Here is an 18,168-nt window from a genome sequence, read left to right as displayed (position 1 = left end):
AGAGACTTGCCCAAAGTCACACAGCTGACAAGTAACAGAGCTGGGATCAGAACCCATGACCTTTGACTCCCAAGCCTGGGCTATTTCCACTGAGTCACGCTGATGCATCTAAGGGCTGTGGAGCTAGGAGTGGGTGAATATCAAGCGCTTAAGGGGTAATAATAATAATAATGTTGGTATTTGTTAAGGGCTTACTATGTGCAGAGCCCTGTTCTAAGCGCTGGGGGAGATACATGTGGTTGTCCCACATGAGGCTCACAGTTAATCCCCATTTTACAGATGAGGTAACTGAGGCCCAGAGAAGTGAAGTGACTTGCCCACAGTCACACAGCTGACAAGTGGCAGAGCCGGGCTTCGAATCCATGACCTCTGACTCCCAAGCCCAGGCTCTTTCCACTGAGCCACGCTGTAGAAGAGAGGGTGAGTAGGGGAAGCCAGGACTTAGTCAGGAAAGCTCCCTTGGAGGAGATGTGATTTTAGTAGGCCTTTGAAGGTGGGGAGAGCAGTAGTCCATATTTATTAAGTGTTTACCGTGTGCCAAGAACTATGCTAAATGATGGGCTAAATGCAAGATAATCAAGGCCCACAATGGGCTCACAGCCGAAGTAGGAGGGAGAGCAGGTATTGAATCCCCATTTTGCGGACGAGGGAACCAAGACACAGATAAATTAAGCGACTTGTCCAAGGTCACACAGCAGGCACGTGGTGGAGCCAGGATTAGAACCTGGGTCCTCTGATTCCCAGCCTTTCTCAGTCTGTGCTCTGGTGCCCCAGCCCTTGGGAGGCCAACGCTGAATTCCACCAGCTGCACCAATACCCACCTCTGGATCAATCAGTTAAGCAATCACTCATATTTATTGAGTGCTTATTGTGCACCGAGAACCATATTAAGTCCCCGGGAGAGGACAATATAACAGAGTTGATAGATGCGTCCCTTGACCATAATGAGCTTGCAGCCAAGAGGGAAAGAGATATAAACATAAAAGAGAGACATCAACATAAATGCATAAATTACCGAGGTGGGCGTAAGTGCTGTGGGCTGAGAGAGGGGTGAATCAAGGGTGCAAATCCAACTAAAAGGGTGATAAAAAAGGGAGAAAAAGAAATGAGATTCTCAACTTAGCTGTAAGATTTGGGGAAGGGAATAGAGAGACAGTTCTGGTAGAAGAGGAAAGTGGGTAGGGATCTAAGGAAGCAGCACGGTCCAGTGGAAAGAGTCCGGGCTTGGGAGTCAGAGGTCATGGGTTCGACTCCCTGCTCTGCCACTTGTCAGCTGTGTGACTGTGGGCAAGTCACTTCACTTCTCTGGGCCTCAGTTCCCTCATCTGTAAAATGGGGTTTAAGACTGTGAGCCTCACGTGGGACAACCTGATTACCCTGTGTCTACCTCAGCGCTTAGAACAGTGCTCTGCGCATAGTAAGCGCTTAACGAATACCAACATTCTTATACCTGCTCTTTCTAGACTTAATAACTGAAGTTTATTTTAGCGCTTACTCTATGCAAGCACTGTACTAAGGCCTACGGTAAGTACAGTGCAATCAGAGCAGACACAGTCCCTGTCCCGCATGGGGCTCACAGTCTTCGAGGGGGAGACAGAACAGCTATTTAACCCCCAATTTTTAGATGAGGATTCCAAGGCCCAGAGAAATAAAATGATTTGCCCAAGGTGACATTTAAGGCAAGTGAGAAACCTAGGATTAGAATTCAGGTCCCTTGACTCCCAGGCCAGGCTGCTTCTCTGTAATGGCAGTCCTGACTTCCAAGAATAGAAAACAAGCCCGTGACAATATAATGAGGAGACTGTTTAAGTCATGTGAAGCTAATTATCTTGGGCCAAAATCTCTGGGATGTAATCAAGTCGCCCTCTGTATGTCTGTCTTTGTCATCAACGAAGGGGGCTTGCAGAAGCAGGGGAACGGAAACATGCACCGAGGAATGGGAAAAGGTCAGTGCAGGAGCAGATCCCTTTTAATTCTGAAGGATTTGACCTTCGGGGTTGCTCTCTAAATCCAAGGAGTCTTAGTTTTGCAAACAACACTGAACAAGGAGAAGCAGCGTGGCTCAGTGGAAAGAGCACGGGCTTTGGAGTCAGGGCTCATGAGTTCGAATCCCAGCTCTGCCACTTGTCGGCTGTGTGACTGTGGGCGAGTCACTTCACTTCTCTGCGCCTCAGTTCCCTCATCTGTAAAATGGGGATGAAGACTGTGAGCCCCACGTGGGACAACCTGATTCCCCTATGTCTACCCCAGCGCTTAGAACGGTGCTCGGCACATAGTAAGCGCTTAACAAATACCAACATTATTATTATTATTATTAAGGATGGGAAAAAAAATGGCTTCCTTGTTCTGCTGGTATTTCTGCTGTCCAGATTTGCTCTTCTGTGTACCCTCCCAAGCACTTAGTACAACGTTTCACACTCAGTAGACGCTCAATAAATAGAACGGACTGATTGATCTCCTCAGGCCTCTGACACCACCGGTGCCCTCGGGTCTGGGAATATAAAATGGCACAGAATCACGTGTCCGCCCTGGAGCTGTATCAACCCCCACGAGAAGTCCTATGGGTGCTTTCTATCCCACACAGCTCACAAAAGCAAGGACACCGACCATCCCAGAGCCGGTTGCTTCCTTTCCTCCATACGTCCTGGAAAATGCAATCAACGAAGTTCAGAGGGATCGCCTTAGTTAGCTCAATCGGGGCTGGAATTTAATTTAGAACCTTCACCCGGGTTCCATTTAATCACGGCAGAAATAATGAAAACTCTCCCTGTTTTCTTCCCTGCCCCAGAATCCCTCGGCCCGCTCCGCTCTTAATTGTTCTAAGGATCATTAGAGTGAGCGTCTGTCATTGTTTTATGGAGCCCGGTTGGAAAGTAATCATTCCGGCTCTCACTCCGGGCCAGATGCGTGTGAAGATACCCGGCGGAAGGCAGAAGTGATGTGGAGGCACTAAGCCATTCTGCGGCGGCTGCAGAATCGAGTTTCATTGCGGGAGAACGACATTTCTCCTTTCCGTCTCAAAGGCGGGAAGGAAGCCCAGATCCAATCAGACCGGCCAATATCAACCAGGAGTTTCCCCCCGAGGCGGCTCTCGATGCCCCTGCCCACTGTACTGGGGTTTGTCAGCCCTTCTGCAGCATTGAGCTGGCAGGTAGGTGCCACTCTGACCAACGAGTCTTCCTCCGAGGGCACAGAGGAGGGCAGTAACTCATCCGGTTTTAATACCGGGCATCCCAGTTTTCAGCGGCTCCGTCCCCTGGCTACCTCAACGGATGTCTTCGTGTCCGGTGTTCTTATCTTCAGTGCCCAGCCCCCATCCACCGTGGCTTTCTATGGCTTGAATGTGGCGTCCGTGTTCGCAGGGACATGGGAGGAAACACGATGGTTTTGGAGATCCTGGTGGGGCGGGGAACCATGACAAGCCCCTGTGTTTGGGCAACCTTGGACTACGTTTGCCGAATCCAGGCTCCCCTACTTGCTTGCTGTGTGACCTCGGGCAAGTCACTAAGCCGCTCAGTACCTCCGTTACCTCATCTGTAAAATAGGACCTAAATCAGTGGTGCTTCTGAAGCTTTACTACTCAGCATAAGAACTGACTTCCTTTCCCTCCATGAGTGGGAAAGGTGAAAACACCCACCAGGTAGAGCAGGAGAGGAAATGCTTAGGCTAGGGAAAAGCAACCCAAAGGAAGAAGGTTTTTAAATCCCTCCCTGCCCCACACCATCAAATTAATAATGATAGTTGTAGTATTTAAGTGCTTATTGTGTGCCAGGCACCGCGCTAAGCGCTGAGGTAAATACAAGGTGATCGGATGGGACGCAGGCTCCCAGTCTCAATCCCTGTTTTACAGATGAGGTAACTGAGGCACAGCGAAGTGATTTGTCCAAGTTCACAAAGCAGATAAATGGCAGAGCTGGGGTTAGAATCCAGGTCCTTCTGACTCCCAGGCCTAGGTTCTATCCACTAGGCCACGCTGCCTCTCAACTACTCCAAGCCCCCAAGCCCGGTCTCCGGGGCCACCATTATTGAAGGAATCTTACCCACCTGGCTCAAGCCATGGTGTCAACATCGTTACCGTCAGGCAGCACTACCTGAATACTGACTGTGTGCATATCGGGAAAATTCAGCTAGGTGTTTGGGGAACCAAAAAGTCGAAGAGCCGGTTCCTGCCCCTGAGGAGCATCTCGTCTGATGGAGAGGCAGCGGGGCCTGGGGGAAAGAGCATAGGTCTGAGAGTCAGGGCACCTGGTCCTGATCCTGACTCTGCCACTTGTCTGCTGTGCCACTTTGAGCAAGTCACTTGATAATGATAACAATAATTATGATAATACTAATAATAGTTGTGGTACTTAATAAGGACTTGCTATGTGCCAGGTACCATACGAAGTGCTGGGGTAGATCCAAGATAATCGGGTTGGAAACAGTCTCCGAACCACATGGGGCTCACAGTCTTCATCCCCATTTTACAGATGAGGAAACTAAGGCACAGAAATATTAAGTGACTCACCCCAGGTCACACAGCAGACAAATGACTGAGCTGGGATTAGAATCCAGGGCCTTTGACTCGCAGGCCCATGCTCTTTCCACTCGGCTGCACCACTCCGAGAGAGGGATGCAGGCATTAATATAAATGAATAATTTATAAGGCATAACTTATAGATATGTATACAAGTGCTGTGGGGCAGAGGGTGGAGTGAATACCAAAAGCCCTAAGGCCATATATCCAAGAGCAAAAATAGAGACATGATGAAACAGATGAAACCCAGATGTTGTCCATCCCGGGATGCTTTTGGTGGAAAAGAAATCCCGCTATCAACTCTGCCTTGGGAACAGTTACGATGCTACGTTCAGGCCATTAAACTTCCCCGTGTATCAGAGAGCTATGCCATCCTATCAAATGCTAGACACTGTCATCTCTTTCCCCCCTCCTGCTTTGAGTACCATTTTAATAGGACAAATAAAAGCGCTAAGTTTGTTAGAAAACACGCAAATATGTTTATAAAATTTTAAAGGCAATCAGTTTCAAAATCACTCTAATGGGTTTTTTTTTTAAACCTTCCTAATGGCAGGATTGGATGCCCTAATTATTTCTGATTGTCTCACTAATTGTTTTTCGCCAACATCCTGCCCACCCCTTATTAAAAATAAATTAGGATCGTACCCTGTTGGCCTGATGGTGGATAAACAGAAACACTTTTCCAAATGTTTTTTAGCTTTGTAAGATCAGGAATGTTGTCAACAGAATTCCCCAGGGCTGACATGGATCACATCATTCTTACGTTCACTCTCATTGTCCTCCACCCCACTGTGGCATTTATTGTACATATCTTTAGATTTATTCTGGACGCTAAGCTCCTAGAAGGCAACCGCCCTGACTGCTAACTCTGTTGAACTCTCCCACGTACTTACTCCATTGCTCTTCACCCAGTAGGCCCTCAAGGAATAGAAACAGCAAGGCCTAGAGGATAGAACACGGACCCGGGAGTCAGAAGGACCTGGGTTCTAATCACAGCCCTGCCACTTCTCTGCTGTGTGACCTTGGGGAAGTCACCTCACTACTCTGGGCTTCAGCTGCCTCATCTGTAAAAGGGGGATTAAGACTGGGAACCCCATGTGGGACAGGGACTTTGTCCAACCCGATTAGCTTGTATTTACCCCAGCATTTAGAACAGTGCCGGGAACATAGCAAACGCTTAACAAATACTACAACTATTATTATTAAGCAGCGTGGCTCAGTGGGAAGAGCCTGGGCTTCGGAGTCAGAGGTCACGGGTTCGACTCCCGGCTCTGCCGCTTGTCAGCTGTGTGACTGTGGGCAAGTCACTTCACTTCTCTGTGCCTCAGTTACCTCAACTGTAAAATGGGGATTAACTGTGAGCCTCACGTGGGACAACCTGATTACCCTGCCCCCAGCGCTTAGAAGAGTGCTCTACACATAGTAAGCGCTTAACAAATACCAACATTATTATTATTAGTTATTTGATGGTGTGGGCAAGGCGGGGTTTAAAAACCTTCCTTTGAGTTACTTTTCCCTAGCTTAAGCATTTCCTCTCCTGCTCTTCTTGTTGCTTTTCATTGAGTACCTGCTGGCTATTTTCACCTTCCCCATTCAAGGAAGGAAAGGAAGTCAGTTTTTATGCTGAATAGTGAGCTTCAGAAGCAGCATTAATTTAGGTAAGGAGGGATTCTTGCCTGTTGCTGATGATAAGCACGATGGAGCTGGTCCCTCCCCATCTCCCCCCGCCCAACTGCCAGGGAGACCTGTGGCTTTAAACACCGCCTCAGCAGCGAGCGGAGCTGGCCATTTGATCTTGAGTAACCGTTTAAAGGAAGCACAAAGAACAGACTCCAGGAGAGAGGACAGAAGGAAAAAGAGAGCACTGTCAGAAGCACTGTGAGCTCCTCTCAGGATGCGTCTGGCAGCCCCACGGAGAGTTTTAAGCCCATTTTGGCTTTTCTCAAGCTGGAGCTAAAATCTCCCTTGGATGACTTCAGGCTCATTCTTTGACATATTGGAGTTCCAGCTGCTTCAATCATCCAGAGGAGTGGGAGGTTTCAGAGAGGACCCCAAATCTTCCAAGTGCGCATCCTCAGCCATCTGGATTAAAGGCTCATTCATCTCTCCAGAACTTCTGGGAGGCCAAATTCTGGCACTCCAGAATCATACTTTTCACAAGGTCTTAGGAAATAATCTGGCTGCACTTTGAGGTTTTGGTTTAACTGTTTGCATTGTCTAAGCTGGGTGTTTCTAAGAAGTTGTGGGTTATGTGACCAAGTCTCCCAAGCTTTAAATGTAACATTTTTTTCACTGGGGTCCAGCTGCTCGACCTGGAGGGCTCCAGGGGATTCAATCAGTAATATTTAGAAAGTGTTTACTGTGCGTAGACCATGGTATGTAAATCCTGGGAGGGTGCAAATAGAGACCAAAGACACAGTACTTGCCCACAAAGAGCTTACCTTTTAATGAGTGTTCCCTCTCTCTCTCGAGAAACAAAGCAGCCAGAAACTGCCCAAAATACATACCTATCCCCACCCAATCTGGAATTTGGTCAATTCCTTGCCGTCAAAGTCAGCGGCTCTTTCCTTAGGTTGTCTGTTTTAAAACAGAAAAGGCTATCTCTTAGTGGAAAGAACCTGAAAGGCCTGGGAATCAGAGAACCTGGGTTCTAATCCTGACTCTGCCACTTCTCTGCTGTGTGAGTCATTTGTCTATGCCTGAGTTACGACATCTATAAAATGGGGATTGAGACTTTAAGCCCCTTGCGGGGCAGGGACTACATCTACCCCAGCATTTAGTTCAGTGCCTGGCACTGTACTGAGTGCTTGGGAGGGTATAGCAGAGTTAGTAGACATAGTCCCTTCCCTCAAGGACCTTACCTGCCCCCTTCATCTCTTTTCTGAAGTGCTTTGCACAGTGCTGTGCACATAGTAAAGTGCCACTGATTGATTGATCGTAATAATAATAATTATGGTATTTGTTAAGTGCTGCGTGCTAAGCACTGTTCTAAACACTGGGGTAGATACAGGGTAATCAAATAGTTCCCCTGTGGGGATCACACTTTTTATCCCCATTTTACAGGTAAGGTAACTGAGGCATAGAGAAGTAAAGTGATTTGCCCAAGGTCACACAGCAGACGAGAACCCACCTCTTCTGACTCCGAAGCCTATGCCCTTTCCACTAAGCCACACCGCTTCTTGGTTGATCCATCTCCCCATGGGTCAAGGATTAAAGAAGCTATGCTGCATATCTCACCAAGTGGCCACTTCAATCAATCAGTGGTATTTACTGAGCACTTACCGTGTGCAGAGCACTGCGCTAAATGCTTGGGAGAGCAGAATACAAAGAGTTGGTAGACACAATCCCCGCCCACAATAACCTTACACTTCACCACTGACATGGCCCTGGAAACTAGAAAAACCTGAGTCTTCAATCTATCCCCTGCAGCCTTTGACATTTTATCTACGTCCACCCGATAACTAAATATTCATCGTGTGACCCACAACAGAAAAACATTAAACATATCTAGCAAATCAGTGACCGTGCATTACCCCAGTACAAAGGGATGGCCTACTAGCTAATCCCCTTAGGTCCAGATTCCATTTCAAACTTTGACCTCTTAGCTAGCTCTGTCTGACCTTCTGTTCACACTGGTCCTTTTCCCAAGACCTTCACTAGGGCAAATATTTCTCTGAAACTAATCCCCGTCCTCCCCGATGATTCTGACAAACATGCCATCCCGTTCTCAGATGTAGCTCCTTCCGGAATGAGATGAAATCAAAATTATTTTTCCCGAGCGACTGTTAGCGTTCTTGGCTTCTCTTTTGGCTCTCCTCAATCACTGCCCCCTCTATTGAGAAGCAGCGTGGCTCAGTGGAAAGAGCACGGGCTTGGGAGTTAGAGGTCATGAGTTCGAATCCCGGCTCTGCCACTTGTCAGCTGTGTGACTGTGGGCAAGTCACTTCACTTCTCTGTGCCTCAGTTACCTCATCTGTAAAATGGGGATTAATTGTGGGCCTCACGTGGGACAACCTGATTACCCTGTATCTACCCCAGCGCTTAGAACAGTGCTCTGCACATAGTGAGCGCTTAACAAATATCAATATTATCCAGCGCTTAGAACAGTGCTCGGCACATAGTAAGCGCTTAACAAATACCAACATTATTCCTTCCCTTTTGCTTGGTTTCAGGGTGGTGTGGACTCAATCCTGTTGAGAGAAGGAGACTGAGGGAGTTGCTAATCCTCTTGGAGATCTCTAACACCCTGGGTGCTTCCTCATTCTACCCCCCCCTCCACCCCCTAACCCTATAATTCAGAGAACCTGGAACATGAGTCAGTCCTGGACTTGTTTCTGCAAGGAAATGGGGAAATGTTTGTGCTGAGCTCAGGATCCTGACTTCTCTCTTTGTACAAGATGCTTTTAAGAGTGGCAGAGGTACAACTGGAAATTCCAAAATACTCTTAAAAATAATCTAAGCCCGGGGGAGACCTCACTAAGCGCTGTCTCGTTTATTTAAAGGAGTCCTGCTTGTGTTCTCATAAACCACTCTAAACTTTCTCTTGCAGATTTCAGGGAGGGAAGAAGGAAGGGGGGAATCGGAGTTCCTGATGAAGACCCCCGAAGCTCCCACTGAAAAATTGTGGCCTACTGGAAAGAGCAGGGGCCTGGGAGTGAGGGGACCTGGGTCCTAATCCCGGCTCCATCACTTGCCCGCTACCTGACCTTGGGCCAACCCCTTATATTTATTGAGAGCTAAATAAACCGACTCTACTATCCATTAAACGTATACATATAGTGATGAGATGGCGTATAAATGAATTTTTAAGGCGTAGGGATGCCTGATGGGTTAAGGTGACATGAGAGGTTAAGAACTAATCAGGGAAGGCTTGTTTAAGCAGGTGGGATTTCAGGTGGGATTTCAGAAGGGCTTTGAAGGTGGGGAGAGCTGCCATCTGTCGAACTAAGGGGCTCATACTGTTCGACACACGCTCCCCTATTCCCTCAAAGTCGGAGTGAAAGCACTCCTTAGATCAGAACTGAGTGAATTTTCATTCTTCAGTCTTCAAGTCTCCCAGTGGGCATCTCAGGATTACCCTCTGCACGGTTCCCTTCTAGACTGCTGATTCTGCCGGGAAGGGATTGAATATCCTTTCTTCAATCAATCAATGGTATTTATCGATCACTTATTGCGTGCGGAGCACCGTATTAAGCTCTTGGGAGAATGCAGTACAAGAGAGTTGGTAGACACGTTCCCTGCCCACGATGCGTATATAGTCTAGAGGGGAAGACAGACCGTATAAATAAATAACGGTTATGGGCTGAGAGTAGGGTGACTATCAAGTGTCCAAAGGATACAGATCCAAGTGTGTAGAGGACAAAGAAGGCGGAGGGAGTTAGGGGCTTAATCGGGAAAGACCCCTTAGAGGTCTTCCCACAGCTCTAATCCTGCTTGCACTGTGGGGGACGGCAGAATCGAAGCTAAGGTGAGAGGAGGAGGGAGAGAGGTGGTAGTTAGCTCACAACTTTTCTGTCCATTTTGACAGGAAAACCACAGGCCTCTCTTGCTGTGTTTGCCTTATTTGTAGAGAAAGCCACTTGTCAACCACTGAGCGGGCACTGACGGCAGGTGAGGATGGGCCTTCGCCCGCCAGCCGAGGAGTGCCGGGCACATGTTACATGCATTAAACGGGCTACACGAGGCGAGGCAGTGACATCCTACAGAACGGTCTGCAGGAATCTGCGAGACCTACAGCGTCTCCCTGGGAGAGCAGCCCTGCCTATTGGAAGGAGCCCCGGCCTGGGAGTCAGAAGACCTGGGTTCTAAACCTGACTCTGCCACTAATCTGCTGTGTGACCTCAGGCAAGTCACTTCACATCCCTGTGCCTCAGTTACCTCTTCTGTAAAATGGGAATCAAATCCCACTCCCTCCTACTTAGACTGTGAGCCCCACGTGGGGCAGGGATTGTGTCTAACCTGATTATCTCTTCTCTACTCCAGATCTTAGTACAGTGCTCAGTACATAGTAAGCCGTTAATTACCATTTATATCTTTTTGAGAGAAAGAAGCAGTAATTGAAAACCAAAATTTGTGTTCGTTCTCACTCTCTCCCTGCTTCTTCCTCTAGACTGTAATCTCATTGTGGGCAGGGACCATTTCTACCAAGTTTGTGGTATTGTACTCTCCCAAGTGCTTAGTACAGTGTCGTGCACACAGTAAGAGCTCAATAAACGTGACTGATTGATAAGAAAAGAGAACCGCTTGACTCCTCCTTTGACTCCACTCCCACATCCCTGAAGTGTACTTTCCAAGCACTTAGCAGAGTGCTCTGCACAGAGTGAGCGCTCAATAAATACAACTGAATGAAGGAATGAGTCCCTGTGAGCACAGGCATTGTTTCCAAGAATCAGCATGACCTCGTGGATAGAGCAAGACCGTGGGAGTCAGAAGGACTTGGGTTCTAATCCCTACTCTGCACCTGTCTGCTGTGTGACCTTGAGCAAGTCACTTAACTTCTCTGTGCCTCAGTTCCCTCATCTGTAAAATGGGGATTAAGACAGTGAGCCCCAAGTGGGACAGGAACTGTGTCCAACCCCATTTGCTTGTATCCATCCCAGCGTTCAGTATAGTGCCTAGGTGTTAAAAAAATACCATAATGATGATGATGATAATGTGGGCTTAGGAGAGCTTTCTGACCATAAAGGTCCTGACTGGCACTGGACTTTCAACCCCTCTCCTGATCCAAATCCAGAATGTTGGCTGTTGTCTTCCCAATTTAGGGAACGTCACTCAATCTATTAAAAAAAAAAAACAAACCAAAACATCGTGGCGGGGAAAGTCTAACTGAGGACTGTCGATGTAAGCTCTTTTTTTTTTTAAACGGCTTCTATTAAGTGCAGACGCTGTGCCAAGCGCTGTTCTAAGTACTGGTGTAGATACGAGGTTGTCAGGTTGGACACAGTCCCTGTCCCACCTGGGCGTTGATAGTTTAAAGTAGGAGGGAGGAAATTGAGGCAGAGAGAAATTAAGTGACTTGCCCAAGGTAATGATAATAATAATGATAATTATACTTACGGTTCTTGTTAAGCGCCTACTATGTGCCAAACTCTGTTCTAAGCACTGGGGCAGATACAAGTTAATCAGGTTGGATGCAGTCCCTGTCCCACGTGGGGCTCACAGTCTTCATCTCCATTTTACAGATGAGGGAACTGAGGCCCAGAGAAGTGAAGCGACCTGCCCCAGGTCACGATAGCAGACAGGTGGCGGAGCCAGGGTTAGAAGCCAGGTCCTTCTGACTTCAAGGCCCGAGCTCTATCCACTAGGCCACGCTGCTTCTCAAAGGCAGGGATTGGGTTTACCAAGCATTTAGTACGGTGCTCTGCGGACGGTAAGCACTAAATCAACCCCATTAATTGGTTAGTTGAAAGAGCACAGTTGCATAACGATAACCTCCGATGCCCTTGCTTCACAGAAGATCTCACAGGAGACGGGATAACTGAGTTTGGTGAGGAAAAGGGAGGCAGTCACACTTTTATTTCTTGTTTTGTGTGTTTTTACTCTGCACGCAGACCCATCTGCGAGAGCAACGGCAGCCTCATAAGTCCAAGAGATCACTCAAACGTTGTCCGGAGATCGAAAGAGGCGCGGGGTGCGGGTGGTAATGATTTTTTTCAGACCAGAGGCCAATCTGCAGCTTGTAAAAATTAAGGCCCAGCTTATTAGATCTTCGTGACTAGCATGAAGATCACATTTAAAATTAGCTGGAAAAAAAGAAAACAAGTCATATCACAGGGTTTTTAATACTGTTCAAAAAGTACCTGACTCTACACAAACACCAACTATAACATGATGTAGACAACTGAGAACAAGCAAATGGATTTTTAAAGTGCTCAACGAAATTACACTTATACTAGTACAAAGCAAAACAAAGCTGATAAAAATGTTAAATCTTATGGAAAAAAAATCATCCGCCATTCACATCAAAAAAACTTTACATTCTCTATTGTTTTAATAGTTGAAGCAGCAACAACATAAAAAAGATACGGGCACAAAATGTTTAAAACCAAGTTGGTTATAAGTTGTTTGCAAAAAATAATTCATTACCAGCACTTGTAGCCCACATAAATCTTTTAGAATTGGCACCATCTCTCTAACATCTATAATCTATATAGATTTCTAATTACAAATACCACCAGCAGCTGCCATTGAACCGTAGAAGTACACGTAATATACATAGTATATTTGTTCACATTTTGGCAAATCAGTGAAACTGAGCCTCCATCTTGTCATTTAGGCCTTATTGACCGGACAGTCAAATTTCAATCCCCTACCAAATTGATCGTGGACCCATTTTTATGCTTTCACTGATCTGCATTTTTGTTTTCACAGTATAAAATTATAAATGGCAACGACAAGAGATTTTTTTTTTTTTTTGACCGCTTAAATGTTACTGATAAGAAGTCAGAGTGAAAAGAGAATTCAGGATAACACCAGAGACGCCTCTGGGGCGTCAGGCTCTGCTGGGAGACTAGCCTGTGAAACTTTTTGTTCGTGAAGAGGGTTTGGATTTCCGGGTTGGAAGTCAGAAAACTGCAGTTGAATCCCCGTCGGCCTCATCTGGGGCCACTGTATTCCCTGCTCCTTTTCAGGAATGCGGAATCTTTCTAAAAACGGGAGTAGCTTGGGGAAGCCTGCGGTGACGGATAGTCAGGAATTAGTCCGATTTTCGTTTTTCTTGCCATGAGGGAAATCTTAGGTAGTTTTTCCTTGCCAATCTGCTTCAGGCTGATTTGACGATTCGCCAACTAAACATCGCCACCCAGCACCCGCCACGTCTGACCTGAGTCAGGGAACCAGAATGTCCTCGCGGGGATGGAACAAAGGACAGATCGCTAGAGTCTCAGGAATCACGAGTTCCATTAGGTCCTTTCTCCTTCGTTCTGTTGCCAATCTTCTCTCTTTTATTGGCATTACATTTCACGTGTCACTCGGAATCCTGACTCTTCAAACCCGGGGGCTTGTTATTCGCTTGTTCTGTGTCCTTGGAAACATCTTCTGTTGACTAGGAAGTCAAACAGATTCTTCCAATTACCTCGTATCTATCCCAGTGCTTAGTACGGTGCTTGACACCTGGTAAGCACTTAACAAATACCACAGCTTCTATTCCAAAGAGTCAAACTGGATTCCCGGTTAAACATTCTAGACCACAGACTGGCCCTAATAACTATATCGAATCCTCTTGGTGTTGGATATTTGGTCTCCGGTAATACATATAGGTGAAGTGTCGGCAAAGAGACTGATGGGGGTCAGTAGAATTACTAAATGGAACGGCAGTGAGTTTTTCACCAAGAGGATTAGGTGATTATCTGAATTCCCAGATGGAGATGGATTAATAGGAAGTGGCAATCAACACTTAAAACTCCGGGAAACAAGCATGCGTCTACTCTGAAGGTGAAATCCCCACTGTCGATTAGAATGCAATTTTGGTAAATGACAATTTATTCAGGAGTTTTCCACAGATGAGAGCTTATGTGTGCTGAATTATGATTTTTCACTCTTCTTTCTCCCTCTGGAATGCTCTCTCTTTTACGAAAGAGTAGCAGAAGACAGATGATGTGATGGGGTGGGATGTTGATTTAAAAAAAAAAAAGTATTTTCCTTTTGGATCAAGGGAGTTGAATATAAAGAACAATTCGCTTGGGGCTCTAAAAGTATACGACGTTATTGAGTAGATAAATGAAAAAGAAAGCACTTACTTCAATATACTTAATCCAGAAGAGTGACAAAGACATTTCACTTCCTAAGTGATTATCTTATTCCACATTTGAACACCCTACTTTTTTATGGTAGTCTCTTTGCCAGGCGCTGTACTAAACACTGGGGTAGATACAAGGTAATCAGGTTGGACACAATCCATGTCCCACATGGGGATCACAGTCTTAACCCCCATTTTACAGATAAGGAAACTGAGGCCCAGAGAAGTTAAGCAATCGGAGCAAGGTCACACAGCAGACAAGTAGCGGAACCAGGATTAGAACCCAGGTCTTCCGCCTCCCAGGCCGGTGCTCTTTCTACTAGGCCACGCTGCTTCCCTACTTCCAAAGTGAGGCCCAGAAAGATCTGAGGGTTAATACGGGTCCAGTTCCGTTTCTCAGGCCGGGGCAGAGATTTTGCTTCCAGTGAAACGAAGGGAGTTAGCTAGCTACTAAATCCTTTCAAAAACATGTGGGTGGTTATGTCTAGGATTGGGTTTGGTGAATAGTGTCGGTTTCAAATGTTAATCTGGCAACTGGGTGTTTTGATCAAAAGCAGATACCTAAGCAGATAGAGACCTGGAATGTGCAAGTTATCTTCCATTTGTGCCCAAAGAGCTATCTGTAGGACGCCTACAAATGCCAGTCGCGTGAAAAGTTTCATGTATTCAACCTTTCCTGGAGTCCCGGAAAAGCAGACGGGCCGAGATTTCTTTCAAGTATCTCTCCGAGGTCAGAACCTCAGGGCGTGTGGATCCGGTCTCACCTCGGAGTCGCTGAAACCCGCTACTTGCAGCGTGCTACGTACAGGTAGGCAGACACAAATGGTCAGCGGTGCAGTCCCTAACTTAAAACACTTGGAAATACCATCGACTAGGTAACTGATGTGCTTTCGCTGTGTCGTCACTCATCTGGGGAGTATTGGCATCGTAGAGAAAAAACTCCACGCTGGATGGCGAACTAAGGAAAGGAATTACGTTTCTGGTTCCCCCCGCCCCACCCCACCCCACTAAAAATACACAATAGCCTCAATATAAGGCTCCCTCCCATAAGGCTATCTTCAGAATAAGGCTGCATCAGCTCAACTCTGGAACCCAGTAAAACTTCCTCCTTCTACTACTATCCTGATTAATCCATAAAGTTTGGCACCTGAGGGATAGCTGAGTAATGAGGATGGAAGAAAGATCGTGTTTTAAGTGCTGAGCTCTAGTTTCTACATAGCGACGCCTATCAAAATCCCGTTGTTTCTATCCACACGTCGTTTAAAAAGTGCAGTAACAGCATGAAGTGCCCTACTTACAACATTTCAAAAAGGGAAAATAGGTTTCAAGAAGGAAAACGTGACCAGCTTCCTTGTCTTTTCCAGGAGCTGCTAAGAAACAAGTCAGCGGTGGTTGGAATTCTCTAAGGTTTCTTCTGTTTGAACCTTGACTCTGTATTGCTTTGCGAACCAACTTCTATCCCAGGTCAGAGCTGCGTCGCCCAGGCAGCTCAAGTTAAAATCGTTCCCTTTCGGAGGGGTCGGGGGGTCTCCTCTGAGCCATCTTGGACAGTTTGTAATCTTCAGGGATTTATGATCACGACAGCTAACTTCAACAACGGTCCCTACGATCATGGCCATGTCTTCATTAGAGTACGGATCACCTTCTCAGTTGTCAGGAGTTAAAAGGACTGAGAAAAATCTTGGACGTGTATCCGGTTCTGTCACGCAAAGAATGGGGGAGGTGCCCGAAAGTGAACCTTAGCGAACGATGCCCGTAAAAATGACTTCGTGTCATCACGGACGCGGCTGTATTCAGCTCGACGATACTGCTAGAAATATAATCTTCTCCTAAACGAGTTGCCCTGATATGGGAATTACAAAACAGTGCTCCAGAAAATATTTTTTGCTACTCCAGTATTGATTGGCAACATGGTGAAATAGTCAGGAGATCTTCCATGGGTTTGGATGCTGAATGCGGGTAGATCAATGGCAACGGGTTTGAACTTCAGATCGATGCTCCTAGAAGATCTCAACACATCAGTCATCTGAGACACGTCTCCGGTAAAAGCCCTAAAGGGTGCAGTCACTTCTCTGCAGACCATGTGGTGGGGTGAGCATGGAGCCCGCTGCTGGGAAAGTTCTGGAGTGATTGGACAGAAGTTACTGCTTTTCAAGTTCTTCATAGAAAAAAATGCCTGACGTTGGTCCCAGATATAAAGTCCGTTAGAAAATGTACATTCGCGATTAGTCTTCTACTCTTGACAAAAGATCAAGATTCATTTCTGGGGTAAGAATCAAAGGAATCGAAACAAAACGTTTTTACAGTTACGACCTTCTCTCTCACCCTCTCTCTCTCTCTCTCTCTCTTTCTCTCTCTCCCTCTTTTTTCCACTTCCTGTACAACTAGTTCTCAGTTAATCCTAAAACAAAGCACTTGGTAGGTAACTGATTTAACAGACTCCTTAAAAGCCCTCACGAGTAGACGCAGTGTTTCTTAAAAGCCCGTGTTTTCTAAGGCCACTAGAAGAAAATCTGCCAGTAGATTTTTTTTGTTGTTCGTTTGTTTGCTTTGTAAATAGCACTCTAAATCTGGTGTTTCCGTGACTCCGGTTCCATAGCCCCTCTTCTCCAGTTCGTATCAAGACCGCCATTGCCGGACCCCCCCGAACGCTGTGTAAACACAAGAGATCTCAGAGGCTTGGCTTTCTGGGATTGGCCTGCTCGCCACCGATCTCCAACCTTGCCTCCCCGTTACATTCACAACGAAGACGAGCTTTGAGCGTAATCTCTTATGATTAGAGTGTCATATTTAGGCGAGGACGGGATGCAGAGGGCCGATTCGGACACGGGGGAGTTGGGCGAAGCGCTGCCGGAATCCACCGAGTCCCTGAAGGGAGAGGGCGGGGTCAGGGCCACCAGCTCCTCCAGCTCCGGCTTCGCGGCCGCGGCTTCCGGAGGGTTCTCCTTGGCGGGCCCACCGACGGGCTTCCCGGGCTGGGCCCCGCCGTTCACCTCGATGGACGGGAGGGGCTGGATCTCGGCGTAAGTCGTCATGGTGGTCGGCAGCTGAATCTCCTTGGGGATCAGGTAGGAAGAGCAGAGGGGGGCGGCCACCATGGCGCCCGGGGTGGTGGTGGACAGCATCATGGAGTTCAGCTCGCTGATGTTGGCCGTGAAGCGCGTCACCACGCTGCTGATCTGCTCCATCAGCGAGCCCTGCGAGGAGCTGCTCCGCTGGGCGGGCTCTGACTGGAAGGACGGGACGTCGTCGTCCGTGCGGCTGCCCGAGCCCGCCCGGCGGCTGACCGTGCTGATGGGCGAAGGCGTCTGCGGCCGGGGGTGGGCGGGCCGCTGCTCCTCCGCCTCGGACACGTCGTAGAGCGTCTTGGAGCCGGCCTCGGGGAAGGGGCCGGCCCCGAGCCTGCTGTCGGAGCTCTTGGAGAACGGCTTGATGACGGCCGTCTGGTTGGGGTTCTCCTTCTTGTTGATGTGGATGGACAGCCTCTGCCAGAGGTGCTGTCCCCGGCTACTCTTCTCGTTCTGGGCCCACGTGACGGATTTCCCGTTGGAGCTGTGAACAGAAGCCAGAGGAGACGGTGAGTGACCGGGTGACGCTCGTTTCTCCCCGACCGGGCTGACCTGGGGCCGCCAGAGGGGAGCCAGGCTCCGAGAGCCATCGGGAAGACAAGCCACAGAGATTCACGCCACAGGATGGAACGGGACATGGACTGACGCACCGACAGAGGAATAGCTTTCTCACCGATGGGCCCAGGGAGGTGAGACCCGAGGAGCGACGGAGCTAACCTGTTGTCGACTCGGGACGGTCACGTGTAAATTAAGATGGGGGAACGGGGGACGGTTCCGTGCTCTCCTTCCAACTCGGAATGACTCAACTGGTGCTTCTTGACCGTTTTTATTTTTATCTATTTTATTAT

The 18,168-nt window shown here is 47.6% G+C and overlaps 1 protein-coding gene across 1 annotated transcript in view; it reads right to left on the bottom strand.

Annotated features, from left to right (window-relative positions):
* Positions 1–15,421: 15,421 nt before the first annotated feature.
* GRM5 (glutamate metabotropic receptor 5) overlaps positions 15,422–18,168 on the bottom strand; it is a 205,813-nt gene continuing 203,066 nt past the window's right edge. The window contains 1 exon segment of the mRNA XM_029048283.2: positions 15,422–17,804. Within this exon segment, the coding sequence (XP_028904116.1) occupies positions 16,991–17,804 (814 nt within the window). The 3' untranslated portion in view covers positions 15,422–16,990.

The sequence above is a fragment of the Ornithorhynchus anatinus genome, chromosome 20, assembly GCF_004115215.2.
Source record: "Ornithorhynchus anatinus isolate Pmale09 chromosome 20, mOrnAna1.pri.v4, whole genome shotgun sequence".
NCBI classification, from domain to species: Eukaryota; Metazoa; Chordata; class Mammalia; order Monotremata; family Ornithorhynchidae; genus Ornithorhynchus; species Ornithorhynchus anatinus.
The sequence above is the reverse complement of the archived record's forward strand: the minus strand, read 5'-3'. Positions and strand labels throughout refer to the sequence as shown.